General features: G+C 37.3%; 1 protein-coding gene across 2 annotated transcripts in view; it reads right to left on the bottom strand.

Annotated features, from left to right (window-relative positions):
* Positions 1–9159: 9159 nt before the first annotated feature.
* VPS50 (VPS50 subunit of EARP/GARPII complex) overlaps positions 9160–23887 on the bottom strand; it is a 128050-nt gene continuing 113322 nt past the window's right edge. For both annotated transcript variants that reach the window (XM_003809726.5, XM_034964460.3), the window contains 5 exons: positions 19362–19458; positions 18133–18291; positions 14413–14534; positions 12104–12293; positions 9160–9872 (listed from right to left, as the gene is read on the bottom strand). In XM_003809726.5, the coding sequence (XP_003809774.1) occupies positions 9753–9872; positions 12104–12293; positions 14413–14534; positions 18133–18291; positions 19362–19458 (688 nt within the window). In that variant the 3' untranslated portion in view covers positions 9160–9752. The remainder of the gene's footprint in view (positions 9873–12103; positions 12294–14412; positions 14535–18132; positions 18292–19361; positions 19459–23887) is intronic.

The raw sequence follows: 23887 nt of genomic DNA, 5'->3' as shown, positions 1-23887 counted from the left end.
GAAATCATTATCTGTGGCAGCTATATATAGCCTTATGAAATTTTTTTCATTTATAATGGAAATAGGTCTATTTGGCTTACAGTTCTACAGACTGTTAAAAAAAAAAGCATAGTGCCAGCATCTGTTTCTGGTGAGGGCCTCAATAAGCTTCTACTCACAGCAGAAGGCAAAGGGGGAGCAGGTATATCACATGGTAAGAAAGGGGGCAAGAGAGAGGTGGGAGTGCCAGGCTTTTTAAAAAAAACCAAATCACATGTGAACTCATTACCATGGGCAGGGCACCAAGCCATTCATGAGGGATCTGCCCCCATGACCCAAAACTTCTCACCAGGCCCCATGTCCAACATTGAGGATTACCTTTCAACATGAGATTTTGAGGGAACAAACATCCAAACTGTATTATTCCACTCCTGGATCCCAGAAGCTCATGCTCTTCTCACATGGCAAAATGCAATTGTACCTTCCCAATAGTCTCCCAGTTTTAACCATCTCCAAGATGGTTTAAAAAGCATTTAAACCAGTTTCCAACAAGTGAGCTTTTAAAGACAAAGTACTTACCAAGTTATCAAGCACTGACAAATCTCAGTCCCTGGATGTGCACTAATTATAATTTGACTTAGAATTTTATTATTGACACACACTTAACTCTCAGGGACAAAACTGCAGTTAGTTTGCTTGCAACAAGCCTTGTCTCAAAGATTAATGACTCAGCAGTGGTAACTGCTGGACCTCAGCTTAAATAGATTTTAAAATAACCATCCCATTATCTAAATAAATACATACCAGGCAGTAGATTTGTTTAGTCAGTGATGTTAGGGCAGGAGAAAATGTGTGTGTATGTGTGTGTGCACATGTGTGCACATGTGTGTACGTATGAGCTTGGAGATGAAAATATTAGGTTTTTGTATTTATAAATATCCAAACTACAAAGAATTATTCTAAAAGAAATGAGAGTACTCTCCCAACAATCTTATTAATAAGATATTGGTCAACGGCAGGGTTATTTCCCTATTAATGCCTCTGTTGGTTTTCTGAGTATTTGTTTTCTTTGCATCTCACTAGCATCCAAGTGTCATTTTTGCTCCTTCAACCCTCAAACAAACTGAAAAGGAGTCTAAGAAGCTGCTGATCTAAGCGTGAACTAAAACGTGCCCACTTGCAGATCACTTCCTGTGTGGGTAAAGGAATGGAGTAGAAGGGACTCAGTGCTGGGCTGCCCTGAGTGTGGATGTTTCTAATACCTGTGGGCTCCCTAGCTTTCAGCAACTCCAAACTTAAGCCCCCTGAACACAGGATGGGAGAGCTGTATACCTTGTATGGGGAGAAGGATAAAGGGAAAACTTTCCCCACAATTGAAGTAGAAGTGAACATAACAGTTGGAATTTCCTTAGGAGCTTGTGTGGTAGCACAAACAGTACCATTGTCACATGAATTTCTTAGCAGTCAGAAGAGTGTCTCTTAGGTGGTTTATCAAAAGAACGCATGAAGGAAGAGGCTTTAAAGCATTCACCTATACATGGAATAACCATTGATTCTTACTTCTCCAAAGCAGATTACATTACTCACTACTAGCAATAGGCCCTGATTTGAAATCTGCAGGCACTAAAAATTGAAGGAGTCCCACTTAGGACCAGCATACATTCTGCAGTATGCTAACTAACCCTTTGGGAACGAGTGAAATACACAGCTACGGAATTGATACTGGGATGCAATTCTAGCAGACTAGTGACCTGAAGAAATGTGATGAGGTCCATCAGTGGCCATATCTGGATCACATGGCTGCTGGAAGCAGTGACGGGAAGAGCACTGGATTCAAGATCTGGTTCTACCCCTTGCACTGTGGTTTTGGGAAAATTGCCTAATAATCTTGAGCCCCAGTCACCTCCTCCACAGAACAAGGTTAATAATAATGACTACCATTTACTGAACTATATACAAAACACTGTTCTGAGAATTTTTTCATTCTTTTATTCTTACAATAGCCCTAGGAAGTAGATACTATGATTATTCCCATCTTGGAGAAAAGGAAATGGCACAGAAGGGTAACTGGAGACTAGGCAAGGAAACAAATGAACTCAATAGAGCCCCAGCCATCAACTCATGTCAGGCTCGTGGTAAGTCTGACATGGAAACAAACAGGAGAGGAATGTTACATTAACTCTATCTAGAATAAGACATGTCTTTCCTAAATTAATCAAACAAAGATTATTTGCTTCGGATGACTTCTAGGGTAATAGATAAATACACAGGCTATGGAACCATGGTAGATTGTTGGCTGAGTCAAATCCACCTCCTTCACTTACTAACACTGAGTTACACGGAAATTAAATGGATTATATAATTTCCTCATTTGTAGAGAGTAGGGGTAATAATAATGCTAGCTACTATACAGATTTGTTAGAATTAAATGTATAAAGGTAAATCATTTAAGGCATACTTGGTGAATGTTATACACTAAGTTTATTGTGACTAATTGTTCAGTGCTGACTTGAGTGTTGTGGGAGACACATAAATGTGGTGGATAGCCCCTTGCACAGGAGACAAGACAAGGTAATATATCCAAGATAACATAGCATGAAGAGCTTGGAATGTGGTATAAGTGGTAGACTGGGGAATTGATGCTGCTGGCAGGAAGCCATCACTGAGAAGATTCCTGGGTGAATGTGGCTAGAGAAACGGAGGCCATTAAAGAGGTAGTGGCAGCAAAGGACTGCTGGGAGGAGCTGGCAGATGGCATCCATACAGAGGGGACAGGTCATGGGAGCAGGCTTGCTTTGTAGGCTGTCTGCAAGACAAAATTAAATTGGACACATATTCTTTTGAGAAAGGATAGATCTTTGAAAGTTCTCAGAAAGTGTAGTTCTTAGAATTTGCTTTATAAGGAACATAAAAAAAAAAAAGTTGTGCCCTGTGCCTGTTTTTAAGTCACTTTTCCAACCATCTCCGCCCCTAGTAATTCTGACTGATGAATTCAATCATCCTGATGCATTCTATTAGGAAAAGAATTATAATAGCCTTTTTTGTGTTGAGCTTTGTGGAAATTTCAGAATAACTCCAGCTTAATAACTCCATATTTTCATCTTAAAAGCTAAAAGAGATGTTCTTGAACACCACCTGTTCAGAGTCCAGCTGTGGCTTTGTAGTAGAAACAGGTGCCTCTACAAATCCTTCCGTATTTGCAAAGACAAAGTTGCACATTAACCAGTTCTCAGATGTTTTAGCACTTCTTAGATTTGGGGGACTCAGCAAAGTGAAATTTTACAAGCTGATTCACATACAATAGCCATCTGAATGGCTAGCTTCCCTTACCAAATCATGAACTGGCTTCTCTCTCCACCTGATTCAATTAACTGCTAAGAAAATCAAAGACCAAATCACTGTAAGATACATTATTCTTGCAGTTCCACTTGTCTCACTGCTCATGACTCATGCACCAATTAAAAATCTCCTGGGAGAATCTTTGTTAATCAACTCAAGTCAGTGTGAAGGAGATGCAACATGCTTGCTGGCCTGTTCAAACACCAGTCACTCAGAGGGTCCTACAGGAAAGGTAATAACGCTCTGTGTCTAAGATTTATCTTGAAGAATAGTAACAATTATTAAGTGGATAAAAGATAAATAATTTTCTAAAAACTGAAACAAGGCCTTCTCATCAGTCTGTTTGGAATAGCTATACTGTAGTTTTTATTAATTAGGGGAAAGTTACAGGTGAACTTCTCTGGATCACTTTCATTCTCTGTGTGTGTGTGTGTGTGTGTGTGTGTGAGCAAGTGCAAGGCAATGGTTCCCAAACTTTAGTGTGCATCACTGCTTGTTTAAATGCCCATCACTGAGCTTCATCCTGAGTTTCTGATTCTGCATGTCTAGGGGCAGGGTCGGGGGACCCGAGAATCTGCCTGTCTGACAAGTTCCCAGGTAATGAATGCTGAGGCTACTGGGAACCACATTTTCAGAACAAGGGGTCTAGGGAAGTCTAATACAACAAGGCAAGTGTCAACTTACACAGCCTGCAAATGTTTAAAAAAAAAAAAAAACAAGGAATTGAGGCAAGTTTTGCTTCTTTTTAAACCACTAATATTTTAGCTTCAAATGCCAATGCACATCTCAACAATCACTGAGTAATTAATCTTCTTTCAACAATATTGAAAAGTCAATATTATATGTTCGATCCAGGACAGAGAGCTTTGGAGTGTAAGGAGTATATATGTGACAGTGCTGCCCCAAAGGAACTCACCAACTCTTTCAGTTTAGGCAAAAATTCTAGTTCAAAGGGCCTGAGTACTTGCATTTCATCCATCTTAGCTGAGATTCTGTGCCAGGTGCTGTCAAGGATGCATAGCAGAACACACAGATGAAGTTCTGGGTCTCTCTTCTCTACAGATTCTCTTCTTCCCCTCAACTAGTAGGCCAGCAGGAGTGACTAGTTCATTTGGATGCAGTTTAAAATTATAATTCAAGTGCCTGTAGGTACAGCCTGGCCCACACTGTCCACTTCTCAAAACGTTGGTCACTTGTTATTGAATAACATTTGCTGCTTTACTTGTGTGTTTCTTGCTTGAAGACATCTACGTTTGCAGCTCCTCCTCCGCCTCTTGTGCCTTTCTCCCTCCCTTTTATAGGCCAAACGCTACCCTTTCTGATCCTCAAACATGCTCTTCCCTCAGCCTCCTCACTCAACTCCTACTCATCCTGTCTCCACTTGAATGTCTTCCTCATGGGAGTCTTTTCTTGAACCCTACCCCAGCATTTTCCTTTGGAATACTCACCAATATGTAATGAAAGGTTTGTCTTACATCTATTTATCCTGCTAGATTTCAGCTCCTTGAGGGCACACGTCATCTGTCCTGTCCACTAGAGCATTCTTAATGCTTAGCCAGTGCCTGATGGAGGAAGACACTCTGAGACAACACGACCCTGGAACTCACTCAGTCCCCCAGATGACAAGCTGCACCAGAGTGTATCTTCCGACAAGAGTGATGGCTTCCCAGTTAAAGGAGTTACAATGTCCAAAGGTCCTGGTAGGTCCCTAGGTGGCAAGATGTTCTTATATTTGCTCTAGAAAACTGTCCCTCCAGCACAGTATCCTGGTCCTGTCTCATCTTTCATGGAAACAATGGCAAGGGGATGGGGGAGTAGTGCCTTTTTAAATTTTTGTACTGTCCTATGCCTGTAAGTTTTCTGCCTCATAAAGAAATCTTGGCTTTACGTTATATTCTGATGACTCCCACATTGACATCTATAGCTCTGACCTCTTCTCTGAACTCCAGACTTGCATGCTGCTACCCTCACCTACACATCCAATAATTTATCTCCAAGAATCTCAAACTTCCCTGTCCAAAACTGTTTTCTTGATCTTGTTCACAAACCCAGTCTTCCCAAAGACTTCTACTTCGTCCAGAAAGTCTTTAAGCACACTCTTTTCTCAAATACCAATCATTTTGTTTCTACCTTCAACATATGTCCAGCGTCTGACCACCCCTCACCACATCCCGCAATGCTACTGCAATCCTAGCCTCGCATGGTTTACCAAATTAGTTTCCTACCTTGTTTCCTTGCTTTGCTTTTTGTCCCTCTCTAGCTCTTTCTCAAATACACAGAGTGGTTTTGGTAAACCCTAAGTCACAAATCAGGTCATCACTTGGTTCACAGCCCCTCAAATGCTTCCATCTGAAGGTGAAATCCAAAGTCCTTCCCTGTATGTGTCCCCTCCTGCCACATCCTCTCTGCTTTTACTTTCTTCTGCTTACTGTGCCATCCACACCGCCCTCCTTGCTGTTCTCTGACAGCAGCCTCCACCCTGGGGCCTTTGCACTTGACATTCTCTCAGCCTGCTACACTCACTCAGACATCTGCATGGCAAGCCTCTTCCCTTCCTCTCAAGGGGGGCCTTCTGCCACCATCCTTGTTAAAGTTAAACTACCATTGTGACCACCACTACTCCCTATTGATTTTTCTCCACAACATCTCTCCTTGGGAAGGATAAGTTTCATGGAAAGGATAGCATTTTGCTTGGGTGCTTAAAGGTGGGATTGTGATTAGGAAAGCAGGGATAACAGAAGTAAGGTAAGGCAGATAGCAGGTAGCCAGCAAAAATGGTCTCCCAGTGGTTACCTGATGGTGTCACTACACTTTAGCGTAGGCTCTAGTACTGAGTGGTGTCAAAATGGACACCCTGACTATGAAGTCCTTTCTTTTTGGGCGAAGATTAGCATGCTTGCTATTTGGTGTAGCTGGATTAAAATGCCCACATTGTGGAAATGCCTTTTCTTTAAAGCAGAAATCCTTTTGGTACCTAGGATTGGGAAGGAACAGAGTAAAACAAAAACTACTGATGAAGAAAATCCCTTTCCTGGATGGAAAGGCTTAGCTCGGTGTGAAAAAATACCTACAGGGCAAATTTGGAAATCCTCAGCAGGGCCAAGTCTTCTCAGTCTTGGGATCAAAAAGTGATGTCTAAATTAACTTATAAAAATGGTTATCAAAAACAGACCAAAAAGAGTTCTATATTAATCATATCAATAAAGTACTAAAATTCCAGAGGGATCCTTCTAAGTGAAGGAGAATATTTAGCTGTGGTTTTGTTTTCATATTGAAAAAATGATCTAAGTATACTTAGCAATATTCAAAAAGGATATGTCAATCAAGAAAAGCACATCAAAGCAAATGAATTATTTTTCTCCATTCATTTTGAAACAGCTAACAGTTCTCTTGTATAAATCTAACACAGTTTTGTCCTTGTGAGAGCTGCTTAAACTTTTTCATAGCCTTTACAAAGCTGTGGATGATAGGAATTGAGCAAATATTTTCCACAATAAGAAAAAATCTGTAGAAAGCTGCACCAGTCTTAACATTTACAAAGATTATACCAGACTATTAATAATTCTCATCATTAATCATTGTCAGAAGCTAAATATCATTTTGTTAACCACTAATCCGAATCAAAATTATTCCAAAAAGAAATATATATATATATTATATATATATGTATATATATGGAAATCCCCCCCACCCTGTACTTTTATGTGCTTTGAGCACAACTTGTATTCATCAATTCATCTTCAGATCTAGTTTTTTATTACAAAAGACAACTATGCTTACAAGGTGAATTGAATTACAAGCCTCTTACTACTTTTTGGTGAGTTAAGAAAAAGCTATTTAATCTAACAAAGTTTCACTTTAGCACTCAGCTAAATAGAAATTTCAAAATTTTATTTAAAGATATGATAAAGTACCATATGGCCCTGGTTTCAAGAGAAATTCATTTAATAAGTTGTGTAAATGAGTTTATTAGTTAAAGTGAACTTACAAAATCTGTTGGTTTTATAAACCAAAGCAAACTAGTTCATTTGAATTGCTATGTGCCCCCCTAGCATTTTTAAATGCAAGACAATGTATTTGTAGAAATGATCATTCTTTCTCAGGGAATGCTAATTTACCATGCTCCCACGGTAAATTCTACAGGAAACTTTCATGGAAAATGTCAAAGTTAAGGAAAGTTTAGACTCAAAAATAATAAATTTTTGGTAATGATAGTTTTTGGAACACGTATAACTCCATTTACATTCTCAGCTTTTCAATTCTATTTATCTGAAAATTAGTTTCATAAAATGTTACATGGTTATAATTCAATATTACTGTATAAAGTATTTGAGAAATGTCTGGTAACTCTCTTGTGATTAGTTAACTTCATGACTCAAACCTCCTGTTACTGTTTTGATGCTAGCTAGCACTTATTAAGCTACCTTTTAATGCAAAAAAAAACAAAAAACAAAAAAAAGCCTTTTTCAAAAAGCATTAAAAAGATCCACCATTTCATTTTGAAGATGGAGAAAGCAAAGTAAGGGTAGGTTAAAAGGTCTGTCAGATTGCATGGTCAAGTCTCTAACAAGATAAGTAATTCTTTTGTATCAATTCCTATTACCTTGGAAAACACTGGGCTCTACCAGGCAGGTGATTCCTGTTCATATTATCTAGGGCCAACTAAAGTAGAAATTAAAGGAAAACAACTATAAAATCCATGTAGAAGAGAAAAATAAGCAGCTCTTCATCAACTGCAAATTTAAAAAGATTGATTAGCTCTTTATGTGCCCAGCTAAATATGCCATTTAAACTCAAGGACCAAGCTTATCTCATGTTTGTTTTCTTCAAGTGTCTGCATATAAATAATGGCTACAGGCAGAATCTACTTCACAAGTATATAATCTAGCCACAACCAAATCATAATGGCACCAAACTCATACCTTTTTACAAGAGGAAAGTTTTAAATTGACAGTAAATGAACTCTGACGTGAGAGGATGAAAAGAAAACACTCAGCATACAGACACACACAAACATATTCTGAAAGTGCTTCACATTACACTGTGCATTTACAGACATCGCAGGGACTGATGGACACAGAGTAGCAATTGTTTCCTTATCACCTCCATGCTTGATCACATGCCATTCTGTGCCATCCATTTTATCACCTTAGGTCCCAGAAGACTCACAAGACCCAAGGCCTGTTTCTCACATGATTCCTTAGGATTCTGTGAGCTGTTGATGTTACAGGTCATGCATGGCAATCATTGGACCAATGCCACACAAGCTTAGATGTCCTCCACTCTCCAGTCAGAAAGAACACACACAAAATTCCTTATCAGACAGTTGGCAAGAGTACATGGAAAATGGATTTTTATGTCACATACATTAGGAGAAGATCCCTGGCTTCAGGGCAAAGTTTAGAGGAACAGCACATACTTACTGAAGACTAAGTGGATTCCAGAGTTCATCATTGGCTAGACTGATACTATTTTACATTTGTGTTACAAAAGGTGGATATTTAAGAAGAGTGAACATATGACCGTACATTTATGAGTGACTAGCAGACAACTGTTTCCTGAGTCAGTCAACCTGGGTTTTACTGTCCTAAGACAAAATCTGAATTTAAAGAGACCAAAACTTTCAACAAAAAAACCACATATTTTTATAAAGAAAGATAAAAGAAAGTCTCATAATCATGATTCTGTATGCTACTCAGGCATTGAAAAGGTACCCTCAATGAAATTACTTTTCACCATTGGTTTCAGGATATAAAACAATTAAAATTAGAACACACTAAAAGCTGCACTATAGTTCATGACATCCGCATGCCACACAAAAAATCAAAATGTAGTCTCACATAGGCTGATCATACTAGAGTATATTTATTAAACTTCACCATTATGATCACTTTGTTATAACTAAATTAACCCTGACATAAACTTTGACATTTTAAAAACAGAGAACATACTGATTTTTCAACTATTTTACTTACATGTGTTTTTTAATTCTCATGCAGTGCTCATAATTAGGAGATACTACATATTCACCCTCACATTATGCTTATTAAGAACCAAGCTCAGAGGGTAGAAAAGTGCCAACTTCATTTTCCATAAACTTCCCATACATATATTACACCACTGTTCTTCTAATTATATACTTATGGTACATTCTTCTGTAAAATGTATAACTGTAGTCACATAACCATTGTTATGACAAGGCGGCAACATCATTTCAGATTACAACAAATGAGACCAAAAGTTGAAGAGACCACAGCATATAAAAGTCATGAGAACACCACACACATTTCAATATTTTCCACTTTCCAGTCAAGAAAAAAACATGCACAAAGTTTTCTTAGCAGATAGTTGTCAGAAGTGCATAAAAAAACTGGCTTTCAGGTCATATATGTTGAGTGAGGATCAATGCCATTGAGGAAAAAGAGCTGTGTTCATTATCTTTTAGGTCTGTCTATATCATCTATAGCTGCTAGAAGTTTTTGTCTTGCTTTCTTATTGATATGGGATCCCAGGCAAACATTCACCAGATTGGTCAGCTGCTTCGTTGAATATTCCTGCTCAAAGAAGAAAGATCCAAATTTAGTACCCTAAAAGGAATGTATCTGATCAGTGCAACAAAAGAACAGGCGGATATTCAGGTGCAGCGGATAGTTACTGAGCATTATAAACCAGTGAAAAACAGTGGAAATTACAGTTGGGACATGGAAGGCAAATTGTTTACTGAGCTGTAATAGGAGGGAATAAGAATACTATAGTACACATTTGAAACAGTAAGCACTAGAATCTGTTTTAATATGGCAAAGCAATCTGACATGCGTATGCTTCTTACTGCTTTGATGATCACACACTTTACACTTGTTTCTGTAATAGTCTGTTATTGAGTCATCAAAATACACTGACATTTCAAATTTTTTAAATGCTACTGATGAAGTATTTTTCTGGCCCTCTACATTTTGTAAACACTTTAGTTAAAAAAAAAATCTCCAACAACAGAAGAACAACTCTTCTAAGATACAACAAATGAATAAGGTAACAAGGATCACAAAGTCAGGGAGCTGCAAATAAAATTAAGACTACAAGTATCTTTCGCAATCCAAATCCATCTGGTTCCTGAATTTTAGATACTGAATTGCTAGGATGAGAATAAACAGGGATTCATCAGAAATTTCTGCAGATTGACTTGGTACTGGAGGTTGAATAGCAAGAGTTCAGATAGGGAAAGACAGCTGTGTACTATTATCTAATAAGAAAAGAAAATGTCTTTATTGAAGGTAACCACTAAATATAGTACAATTTCAAAATAGGAGAAAGAATTGATTTTTAAAACTTGGCAAACTGCTCAGCTTGTGTATCTGATCTCTGAGAGCACCTGTCCCCGCCTGGTAAGTAATCTCATTTAACCACTCAGCACTCAGTGAGGATCCATCGTCAGTGATCGCTGGACTCATCATTGTGGGAAGTTTCCTTCAAAGACAGAAAAGAGTCCCTGCTGCTGCTGGGGAAATGTCACTGAATTACAAATATCAATCAGTTAAAGCTCTTTCAAAGTACTAAGCTAAAAAAAATCAGTCTACTATATTAAAAGAGGAAATTCAAAAAACGGGCATCATTCTTGCATCGAATAGAGCTGTGCCTTTCCTCCTCGGCTACTTTGTATTCTTTCCCAAAACCCTTTCCTCAGTACCAACCCAGAAGTGTTTACAGCTTACTTTACTAAATGGATTCTAGCAACATTAAGCAGTCTATCTGCATCTAGGTTTAACATTTTGGTTATCAAATGTCAGTGGGGCTAAACGTGGTGAAGTTTTCCTCAATCTGGCTTTACTGGTCGAACTCATTAAAAATAACACATACATTCCTACTTTGCTTCTAAAGATCCGAAACTGAGTAAGAGTGGGGACATTCACACAAGATTCACGCCAATGTGAATGTTCTAGGCTAATGCATTTTATCTCTTTATAGTGTTAAGGCCAGAAAGGATGAGTCTGAGCAGGTATATACAAATAATTATTTTCTTACCCAAATGAAATAAAACTTGACTTAGCTTTTACCCATGACATTCATAGGTTAAGAAAATGTAAATCCTAGAGTTATCAAAGCAATGAGGATTTCGTGATAATTTTAACACATGCCATATACAGAAAAGCTTCCCATACCAAGCTCACTGAGTTGAACTGTGTCAAAAATTCGGCATCCTACGTAACAATAGTATTTTTCGTTATCTATATAGTCATACAAAAGAAAAATAATCAAATCTATATTAAAGGTAAAATCTAATGTAAGATGTAAGTTAAGTTTAGCCATTTAAATATTAATGTCTTCAATCATCACTAATACGTGTCAGTGTGTAGGATGTTACCATTTCATCGTTGAGGAGTACGAGAAGGTTTTTATGAGAAGGTTTAAGTTACATAATCGATTATGGCTTATGAATCATTTCATTGTTTCTGTATTCAATCTGTCTCAGTATTTATCAACTTCAGCCTTTTCCTATAACACAGTTGCAGGAAAAATATAGCTAATGTCTTGGCTTTGGCTGTATTTCTAGATCATTACAGTAACAGTTCACAAAGGGCTGAAAAAGATTTGATGAGTCAAAGGGCACTGCTTAGATACAGTGCCCTTAATCTGAATAAGGCAAAGAATTGACCTAAGTAGTTTGTATTTAAAAAGCAAATGTTTCTTTATATTTCACTCTTATGATTTTGAATTAAATAACACACCCAACAAGAACAGCACAAAGAAAAAGGAATAAAAACTTAATTAACTATTTTCCAGCTCTCACCCTGTGCTCTTTGATCCAGCGTTCCATGTCATTCTCAGTTAGGTAATAAGCTTTAATATAAGTTTCTACAAATTCTTTATCAGGAATGGGTCTAATATCTGTTAGTTTTTCAAGTTTCATTAAAAACTGTTGAAAATCCAATTGCATCAGGGCACGACCCTCATTACTGCATTTCTTGACATTGGCGTATCTAAGATGCAAAACAATTAAAAAATACATTATAGGATAATTAGAAACAAAAAACTGTCAGGTATTTGAAGTTTTCTCTAACCTATATTTGGACAGATTCCCCAGAAATGAGAGGGTTATAGGAAATAGAGAACATAAGCCTTGAGTCAGAAAGACTGGGTTGTGTTTGTGCTCTGTCATTTTACCTATGCGGGCCTCAGTTTTCTCATTTGCAAAGAGATCCAATGAGTTCAAGTCTCTTTGTTGTTCTACAGACCACGGATCTCTGTATTCAATCAACATAATTGTCTGTAAGAAAGTTAAACTGGTATTCCAGTTAATCTGGCTGCCAAGAGTTACTTTATAAAACTAAGCTTTGAATACTTCAAAGTAATCTTAGTTTTATAAAACTGTTCAATATTCAATGCAATCCAAAAGAAACAAATGAAATAATTCTCCCATGAACACTCTGAAAACATAAAGAAATGTGTAAGCATGTAAGCATAGAAAGTATATACATATTTTTCATGATAAAAAGCTTATAGACCTATTCTGACATTCTACACTACTGAAACAGTGTGTTTTAAGGTGGACTAAGTAATAAAGACAAATATACAAACCCTAACAATACAACACTTTATTGCTCATTAAGTCAATGTTTCATTTCTTCAATCAATCATACAGAACATGGAAAATTCAACTGTGGGAATGAGGTACTTACCTTAAGGAAAGTTGCAAGAAAATAAAAGCTTATTTTATTTAAAATGACCAAGCTTTTTTTTTTTAAAAAAAAGAGTATTTTATACAGAAGTATTACATATATTATTCACATTTCGACTTAAATTTATTTAAAATACTCTTCATTCGTGATTGCTGACACAGCCTTTTTATAATTTATAGCACTGCTGGTTTCAATACAGAGTGCCACGACTGTTGTCAGCTTGTCACTGTCATCTTCCCACTTTCTAATACATTATTTTGTATAACAAATGAGAACAAAAGAAAAATCAGACAAATGATAGTGTGAAAATTCAACTGATGTGCAATTCTAGAGCACTGTACAGGGTCTTTGAAATAGCTGTTCGCTTCTCAGGGATATTTCAGATGTGTTACTGATCCTTATTTGTATCCTAGATGTTATGGGCAGAGTAAGCATGGTCTCTGAGTAAGTGGGAAAATTACTATTAATAGATCCATAACTTCAACACATGAAAGATTTATAGAGTTTACAGTGATATGATGGTGATTATTATTAATGATGATATAAGGGTTATGAGGGCTGATTTTACCATCAGAAATCAGGAGTATAACCAGGCATGGTGGCTCACACCTGTAATCCCAGTACTTTGGGAGGCTTAGGTGGGCGGATCAACTTGAGGCCAGGAGATCAAGAACAGCTTGGCCAACATGGTGAAACCCCATCTCCACTAAAAATACAAAAAATTAGTGGGCATGGTGGCACACACCTGTAGTTTCAGCTGCTCAGGAGGCTGAGGCACAAGAATTGCTTGAGCCCAGGAGGCGGAGGCTGCAGTGAGCCCAGATTGCACCACTGCACTCCAGCCTGGGCAACAAAACAAGACTGTCTCAAATAAAAAAAAAAAAAAGAAAAGAAAAGAAAAAAAGAAATCAGGGGTACATATGCCTTTAAAAACTGTGTGAACTTAGATAAGTTACCTAACCTCTTTAAGTCTCGGTTTTCTGAGACTAGGTTTTCTCATTGATAAAACAGAATCATAGTACCTACCAAAGAGAGTTTATTTCAGGTTTGGTGATATAATCCTGTGAAATGTTTGGTTTGGTAAATAACACATAGTTAATGCTCAAAAAATGTTAGTTATAACAATCATCACCATCATAATTTTATTATTAAGTAATAATGTTAGTTTAACTTTCAGATAACCATTAGATTCTGCATTCCTCACTCATCTACTAGCTGGTTCTATGCAACTAGCAAGAAAAGAAAGCAGAGACAGAGACAGACACAGTGGGGTCTAAGGTTTCTTCTCTAATTATATCCCAAACTTGTCTGCTAGTTATTATTATTTCTACTTATTCTCTCCAACCATTAATACCGTATGTTATTCATATATTACAATTTGTCATTAAAGAAACAAATAATGCTTTCATGAAAAACTTACCCTTCTACAATAGTTCGATTAGCCAATCGTATACAATGTTCCCAAAGTATATTAGACACAGGCAAGGGTATTCGAACTCTCTTAGAAACTTCATTTAGCCTCCTGTTAAACTGCTCAAATTCCTAAGAAGACAAATAGGTAGCTGTTTGCGAATATCATTAAAATGCCACAGTGCTTTCCCATAAAAATTGTTTAAATAAAAAAGATTTAGAAAGAATCAAACCAAGTAAAATCAAAAAAGATAATGCCAAAGATAATTTGGACTCAGTATGAAGGCCTTAAAAACATATATGCACTAGTTTAAATAGATTATGTTATAGTACAGAGTACACTACATTTTATCGCAAAAGGAGTAAGTGTCATTAACTGATTAAACAATGTTAACAATGTCCAATGTCTCAAAATTTTCTATGGTTGTCAGTACAGATTAATAGAGCTGAATGACCTAATTTGGCTTTAAAAATATCTTCAAGAAACCCAGGTTTAAAAACATGGGTTGACATGCGTTCAGTTCAGAACTATTTGTGATTTGTATCTATACTCTTCAGACTGCAATCTAATAAATTATCCCTTTTCCTAAACACTTTTTAAAAATAAATAATTATATGGGTTGAGGATGCCTTATCTAAAATGCTTGGGGCCAGAAGCATTTTTGGACTCTGGATTTTTTCCAGTTTTGGAATATTTGCATTATACCTACTGGTTGAGAATCCCAAATCTGAAAATCTCAAACCAGAATTCTGAAATGCTCCAATGACCAGTTCCTCTGAGTGTCATGCTGGCACTCAAGAAGTTTTAGATTCTGGATTATTTCAAATACTGGATTTTCGAATTTGGGATGCTCAACCTGTATACCAAATGATTAAAAAAATCATACTCTAGCTGCAAATTTTTAGTACAACAGAAACAATAAAACATAGTTTCTATTACCTACAGAAAAACTGAATATTTGTATTGTCTTTTATGACATGATCATACTAAAAATATAAATACATATACCTGATTTAGACAACTCCAATAATTAGACGGAAACAGCAGAAGGTTTAGCCTTCAATGGATGTGTTTTTGGTCTCTTTGGACTATTGCTATTTAAATATACTCATTTACAGAAGTAAATGCTGTTGACTGTTCCCTGGCAATATATTTCAAATATAAGAAGACTTAAAATGACATTTTTCTTTAGTTACCTGAATAGAGAAGCTACACAATGTTTAACAAGACTGACGTGTTCAACTTTTCTAATAATACACAAGAGAAAAATCTAATCTGATCACCACTCAGGCTATCATATAATGACAACTGTGTTATCCTCTGCTCTTTTGCTACTTCCTAAATCACAATTTTTCTTGCTAATTTATTTTTAACAATTCATTGCTTTTAATTATTAAAAAGAAGTGGATTGTCAATTCACAAAATTTACCTTTGAAAATCAAAACTATACAAATAATTGCTCTTTATCTGTTGTTTCATTTCATGGATCTAGGAGAGTAGTAGTATTTGTTACTGTATTTATTTATGCATTCCTTAAACTACTTTGGATTTCAAGAGTCATAATTCAATATTTTTCATCAATATTTTATTTAAAAGATAAAGCTATATGTATAAAATGCTTTGTGTACAAAATAACATTCTACTTATTGCTAAATTAAATGCTCAAAAATGCTTGTTATAAAATGAATCATACAAACATTTCATTTTTCTTATGATTCTTTCGGGGCAACATAAGCAGATTGTTTAGATTTAGATGCTTAGACTTAGAAAAGTAACAGAAAGAACAAAAGTTATCACAGATAATTAACCTTTATGCTTAAAGGCCTTAAGCTGCTAAAAATTGGGCTCAGGTTAATACTCTGAGTAACACGAGTTCTTTCTTATAACTGGAATAACAAATAACTGAAACAAGCAGCCTCCTCATAGCATGTGTATTTTTTGAGCACAGAAATCTTTTTTTCTTGCACCCTATAAGGATCATGGTTAGTATGTTCTATGGTCTGAATGTTGTATCCTCCCTAAATTCATATGTTGAAATCCTAATGCCAGGGTGATGGTATTGGGAGGTGGGGCTTTTTAAAAGTGATTAAAAAGCCAAGCTCTCACCAAGGGAATTAACACCCTTATAAAAGAGCCCCAGAGAGCTGCCTTGCCTTTTTTACCATGTTAGGGTACAGCAAGGTGACATCTATGAGAAATCAAACCTTCACTAGACACCAAATCTGCCTGAGCCTTGATCTTGATCTTGAACTTCTCAGCCTCCAGAACGGTGAGAAATAACTGCTCTGCTTATAAGCCACCTAGTCTGTGAAACTTTGTTGTAGTATCCTAAAGGACTAAGACAGCATGTCATAAAAAATAGAACCATTTTTTCAAAAACAGAATTGTTAAAAAAAAAAAAAAAGGGTATCATTATTTATAAATTACATTCATCTTTTACATTCCAAATGAAAATTTGCAATTGAAATCTCCTGGGTGCTCTAGAAACCAAGTTATTTCTTTGATTCTCTTTCAAGGTCAATGGTCTCTGAATTCCAGAGTGGCAAATATAGAGCACCCTTGGTGTCATTCCCCACTAAGATCTCTATGGAAACTCCTAGCAATTGGTTACTGATGTTGGCACAATTAGTCCCGGAGTCTGGAGACAGCCTCACAGTCTTCAACCTAGGCTTCCAAAGGGGACCATAAATTGCTGGGAGTTGGGTGACTGAAGGAACTCCATTATCATCTCTATTTTAAATCTATGGCTCTGTTCATTGGTTCTCAGCTGTCCTAGGCTCTTATTTGTTGACTTGGTCTAAGCAGGTAAGAATGATTGTGTAAATGAGATTAAAGTAAGGAGGTTAAGAAGGGACAATTTTCTTTTCATTTACAAAAATGAAAACAAATTTTTCCTGAAAGTTACTTTCATTTTCTCAGATGCTCTTTCCACACTTTATTTCCTTACTTCCCTCAGGCCTCATCTCCAGTCTCACCTTATCAGGGTCCTTCTCTGAGCATGACAATACATGGTCTTCCTCTTCCACTCACATCCTGTCATTCTCTATCTCTCTTCAGATGATTTTGGTTTTTTTTTCACAGCATTATTCATCATCTGACATTATATCTCAATTTACCTGTTTACTGCTATCTCTGCCCTGGCATGTAAATTCCTTGAGGGCACATAAGTTCCTGAATTCACAGCTATACTGCCAGCACTTCTATCAGCGTGTGACACATGTCAGGTGATCTACAGATATCTGTTCATGCATCAATGAAAAAAAACCACAATTCTTTCCAGGAAACATATAAACACAGGTCATTGGCTCCAAAGAGGTGTTTGTATGACACACTGCAAAAGCAGTGTGATTTTTACCCCGAATAATCAGAGGCATGGTCTCTTGCTAATGAATATTATGCTAAACTACAGAAATAATTTCTAATTAAACAGAAATATCTTCGTGTCATTATAGTGATGGCTACTGGGATTACATAATATGAAAGTCAGCCACGACATACAACAACTCAAAATAGGAAATTAGTGAACAAAGCTAAAAAATCTACAACGTATTCTTAGAGCTAATAGAAGACAAATTCAGAAAGTAAGCCTATTTCAATTCAGGGGCTTTAATACCACAATGCTAGAAATGTGGTAATAACTATAATCTTACTATTTTAGAGCCACTGCAATAAAGGAACACTTCTCTTAGTAGATTGATCTTTAGCACAGGTGCTTCCCAGAACACTTGCCTTTAATAGTGCATCTACATATATGTTGTGCTGTGACATAATTTCTTTTACATCCCATTTCACATTAGCCATGAGAAGCAGCATCTGTTCATAATCAAGGGCTTTACCAGCTACAATCCAGTAAATTGGTTTCCGTAGTTCACTGGCGGTTGAGACTGTCTGAAATAAATTTCACAAAAATGAAAACAATTATTTTCTAAAAGTATCATATTGATAAAGAATACTTGCCCCTGTTTCCAGTATATATCATATCTGAAAATAAAACACTATATATTTGGAGATTTAAATTATGATGAAAATAATTTGAATATCTGAGTGAAGGCAAAGGCCTTACTCAAAACATAATTTTGAGACATTCAATAAACTTGAAGCCATTGACACTGCAACTGTCAAAGAACTAGAGCTCTTCATGTAGCCTAGCAATTACTTCTCAAATTCTTCCACTTCTCTCCATTTCCACTCCCACTACATGACGTCAGGATTCCACCATCTCTCCCCTGCAATACTGCAGCAGCCTTCAAATTAGTTTCCCTGTCTCTAGGACTGCCGTCTACAGTCCTTTCTTCACAATGCCCCCAGAAAACTAAAACACAAACCCAACCATGCCACTCACCTGTTTCAAACCCTCCAGGAGCTTCCATGCCCTCCAAATAAAGTCCAATTCCTGAAGCAGGGTGCTTTACATGCTGGTGGTTCCTGCTGATTGCCCCAGCCATCTTTCTCATCCCCAGACCTCCTCCCTACTCTAACAAGCTTTCCTCAGCTGTTTGCATGCACCATGCTCTTTCTCACCTGCAGGTCTTCAGACATGCCATTCCCTTTGTCTAGAATCCATCCCTCATTCACCCTCTCTACCCTGCTGGTCCAGTTGAAACATTACTTCCTCTAGATAGCCTTTCTAGATGACCTTCTCCCACCCAGAGCCTCTCCCCTTCTCCAGTCTGGGTTAAATACACTCATGGCACTCTCCCCTTACCACAGTACTTATCATGCTTTATTTTAACAGTTTTAACTGATGCTCTCTCTCTCGCTAGTCTAAAAGTTACATGAGGTGCTCAATAGTATGTATTTCATGTAGGAATTCATGAGTGAATAACTGAATATTTTATCTGGCTCTCCTGGGGTTTCAAGACTGACTTCCAGTTAAAAAAAACAAACAAAAAATCTAAATAATCTGTGACAGTCCTATCTTCCTCACAGTTGAAATGACATACAAGACCATGTCTGACCTGAGAATAGAACTGCTGAAGAAAGGGCTTTTTGACTGCAGGCATCACAGCATCCAGATGTGGCTGAAGGAACTCAAACTGTTCAGCCAAGAATACCCTAAAGGGAATAAATAACCCACTGTGTAAACAAATTGTGTAGGATTTAGAGCCTGTCATGCTTTCGTATAAGTATTTTTTAACATTTCTGAGCAAAACTTTAACAATAAAAATTACTTTCCACTTTAGTGGACGAACCTGTACTACCACTTGACATGTTCATTTATAATCTACACAATAAATAATGCTAAGTTTATGACTGAATGGAAGTTGAGGTGAAAGAAGAACAACTTCAAAGGAGCCAAGCAGCTTATGCTGAGGTGTAGTCATGTGCTTCAAATGTAAGATGTGAGCCCAGAGTAGCAGGTTGAAAAAAGAACAAAGGGTATTTTTTTAAAGGATTTCTTTTAAAGATCTCATTCAGTTATATACAACAGACTCTTGAAATCTCAGATTCAATATCTGACACTTTTCAGAAGTAACCCCAACATTCCTAATAGGCAGCAGACTGTAACTTGGCTGAGTATCACAGATGAATGACAGGTGCCAGAGGCTGGGTACAGGAATGGGAGTCAGTGGGCTGGTGAAGGAGCCTGGACTACTGCCTGCAGTTGCACTGCATCCAGGCACTGTCTTTTTCTGCTTTTTCTTACTAATGCAAAAACTCTTACGTTATATTGGACTACATTTTATAGAAATGCCAAAGAAGTTACATGCGTTAATTGTATTACTAACTTTGGGGATTTATAAAGGTCAGGAAGCATTCTTTTTTTTTTCTTTTTTTTTAAAATTATTATTATTATAATACTTTAAGTTTTAGGGTACATGTGCACAATGTGCAGGTTAGTTACATAGGTATACATGTGCCATGCTGGTGCGCTGCACCCATTAACTCGTCATCTAGCATTAGGTATATCTCCCAGTGCTATCCCTCCCCCCTCCCCCCACCCCACAACAGTCCCCAGAGTGTGATGTTCCCCTTCCTGTGTCCGTGTGTTCTCATTGTTCAATTCCCACCTATGAGTGAGAATATGCGGTGTTTGGTTTTTTGTTCTTGTGATAGTTTACTGAGAATGATGATTTCCAATTTCATCCATGTCCCTACAAAGGACATGAACTCATCATTTTTTATGGCTGCATAGTATTCCATGCTGTATATGTGCCACATTTTCTTAATCGAGTCTATCATTGTTGGACATTTGGGTTGGTTCCAAGTCTTTGCCATTGTGAATAGTGCCGCAATAAACATACGTGTGCATGTGTCTTTATAGCAGCATGATTCATAGTCCTTTGGGTATATACCCAGTAATGGGATGGCTGGGTCAAATGGTATTTCTAGTTCTAGATCCCTGAGGAATCGCCACACTGACTTCCACAAGAGTTGAACTAGTTTACAGTCCCACCAGCAGTGTAAAAGTGTTCCTATTTCTCCACATCCTCTCCAGCACCTGTTGTTTCCTGACTTTTTAATGATTGCCATTCTAACTGGTGTGAGATGGTATCTCATTGTGGTTTTGATTTGCATTTCTCTGATGGCCAGTGATGGTGAGCATTTTTTCATGTGTTTTTTGGCTGCATAAATGTCTTCTTTTGAGAAGTGTCTATTTATGTCCTTTGCCTACTTTTTGATGGGGTTGTTTGTTTTTTTCTTGTAAATTTGTTTGAGTTCATTGTAGATTCTGGATATTAGCCCTTTGTCAGATAAGTAGGTTGTGAAAATTTTCTCCCATTTTGTAGGTTGCCTGTTCACTCTGATGGTAGTTTCTTTTGCTGTGCAGAAGCTCTTTAGTTTAATTAGATCCCATTTGGCAATTTTGGCATTTGTTGCCATTGCTTTTGGTGTTTTAGACATGAAGTCCTTGCCCATGCCTATGTCCTGAATGGTAATGCCTAGGTTTTCTTCTAGGGTTTTTATGGTTTTAGGTCTAACGTTTAAGTCTTTAATCCATCTTGAATTGATTTTTGTATAAGGTGTAAGGAAGGGATCCAGTTTCAGCTTTCTACATATGGCTAGCCAGTTTTCCCATCACCATTTATTAAATAGGGAATCCTTTCCCCATTGCTTGTTTTTCTCAGGTTTGTCAAAGATCAGATAGTTGTAGATATGTGGTGTTATTTCTGAGGGCTCTGTTCTGTTCCATTGATCTATATCTCTGTTTTGGTACCAGTACCATGCTGTTTTGGTTACTGTAGCCTTGTAGTATAGTTTGAAGTCAGGTAGTGTGATGCCTCCAGCTTTGTTCTTTTGGCTCAGGATGGACTTGGCAATGCGGGCTCTTTTTTGGTTCCATATGAACTTTAAAGTTGTTTTTTCCAATTCTGTGAAGAAAGTCATTGGTAGCTTGATGGGGATGGCATTGAATCTGTAAATTACCTTGGGCAGTATGGCCATTTTCATTATATTGATTCTTCCTACCCATGAGCATGGAATGTTCTTCCATTTGTTTGTATCCTCTTTTATTTCTTTGAGCAGTGGTTTGTAGTTCTCCTTGAAGAGGTCCTTCACATCCCTTGTAAGTTGGATTCCTAGGTATTTTATTCTCTTTGAAGCAATTGTGAATGGGAGTTCACTCATGATTTGGCTCTCTGTCTGTTGTTGGTGTATAAGAATGCTTGTGATTTTTGTACATTGATTTTGTATCCTGAGATTTTGCTGAAGTTGCTTATCAGCTTAAGGAGATTTTTGGGCTGAGACAATGGGGTTTTGTAGATATACAATCATGTCATCTGCAAACAGGGACAATTTGACTTCCTCTTTTCCTAATTGAATACCCTTTATTTCCTTCTCCTGACTAATTGCCCTGGCCAGAACTTCCAACACTGTGTTGAATAGGATTGGTAAGAGAGGGCATCCCTGTCTTGTGCCAGTTTTCAAAGGGAATGCTTCCAGTTTTTGCCCATTCAGTATGATATTGGCTGTGGGTTTGTCATACATAGCTCTTATTATTTTGAGATACGTCCCATCAATACCTAATTTATTGAGAGTTTTTTGCATGAAGGGTTGTTGAATTTTGTCAAAGGTCTTTTCTGCATCTATTGAGATAATCATGTGGTTTTCGTCTTTGCTTCTGTTTATATGCTGGATTACATTTATTGATTTGCGTATATTGAACCAGCCTTGCATCCCAGGGATGAAGCCCACTTGATCATGGTGGATAAGCTTTTTGATGTGCTGCTGGATTCGGTTTGCCAGTATTTTATTGAGGATTTTTGCATCAATGTTCATCAGGGATATTGGTCTAAAATTCTCTTTTTTTGTTGTGTCTCTGCCCGGCTTTGGTATCAGGATGATGCTGGCCTCATAAAATGAGTCAGGGAGGATTCCCTCTTTTTCTGTTGATTGGAATAGTTTCAGAAGGAATGGTACCAGTTCCTCCTTGTACCTCTGGTAGAATTCGGCTGTGAATCCATCTGGTCCTGGACTCTTTTTCGTTGGTAAGCTATTGATTATTGCCACAATTTCAGCTCCTGTTATTGGTCTATTCAGAGACTCAACTTCTTCCTGGTTTAGTCTTGGGAGAGTGTATGTGTTGAGGAATTTATCCATTTCTTCTAGATTTTCTAGTTTATTTGCGTAGAGGTGTTTGTAGTATTCTCTGAAGGTAGTTTGTATTTCTGTGGGATCGGTGGTGATATCCCCTTTATCATTTATTATTGCGTCTATTTGATTCTTCTCTCGTTTTTTCTTTATTAGTCTTGCTAGCAGTCTATCAATTTTGTTGATCCTTTCAAAAAACCAGCTCCTGGATTCATTAATTTTTTGAAGGGTTTTTTGTGTCTCTATTTCCTTCAGTTCTCCTCTGATTTTAGTTATTTCTTGCCTTCTGCTAGCTTTTGAATGTGTTTGCTCTTGCTTTTCTAGTTGTTTTAATTGTGATGTTAGGGTGTCAATTTTGGATCTTTCCTGCTTTCTCTTGTGGGCATTTAGTGCTATAAATTTCCCTCTACACACTGCTTTGAATGTGTCCCAGAGATTCTGGTATGTTGTGTCTTTGTTCTCGTTGGTTTCAAAGAACATCTTTATTTCTGCCTTCATTTCGTTATGTACCCAGTAGTCATTCAGGAGCAGGCTGTTCAGTTTCCATGTAGTTGAGCAGTTTCTAGTGAGATTCTTAATCCTGAGTTCTAGTTTGATTGCACTGTGCTCTGAGAGATAGTTTGTTATAATTTCTGTTCTTTTACATTTGCTGAGGAGAGCTTTACTTCCAAGTATGTGGTCAATTTTGGAATAGGTGTGGTGTGGTGCTGCAAAAAATGTATGTTCTGTTGATTTGTGGTGGAGAGTTCTGTAGATGTCTATTAGGTCCACTTGATGCAGAGCTGAGTTCAATTCCTGGGTATCCTTGTTAACTTTCTGTCTCGTTGATCTGTCTAATGTTGACAGTGGGGTGTTAAAGTCTCCCATTATTAATGTGTGGGAGTCTAAGTCTCTTTGTAGGTCACTCAGGACTTGCTTTATGCATCTGGGTGCTCCTGTATTGGGGTGCATA

Source organism: Pan paniscus, chromosome 6, assembly GCF_029289425.2.
Source record: "Pan paniscus chromosome 6, NHGRI_mPanPan1-v2.0_pri, whole genome shotgun sequence".
In the NCBI taxonomy this organism is placed as follows: domain Eukaryota; kingdom Metazoa; phylum Chordata; class Mammalia; order Primates; family Hominidae; genus Pan; species Pan paniscus.
Note: the sequence above shows the minus strand (reverse complement) of the source record. Positions and strands in the feature narration are given on the sequence as shown.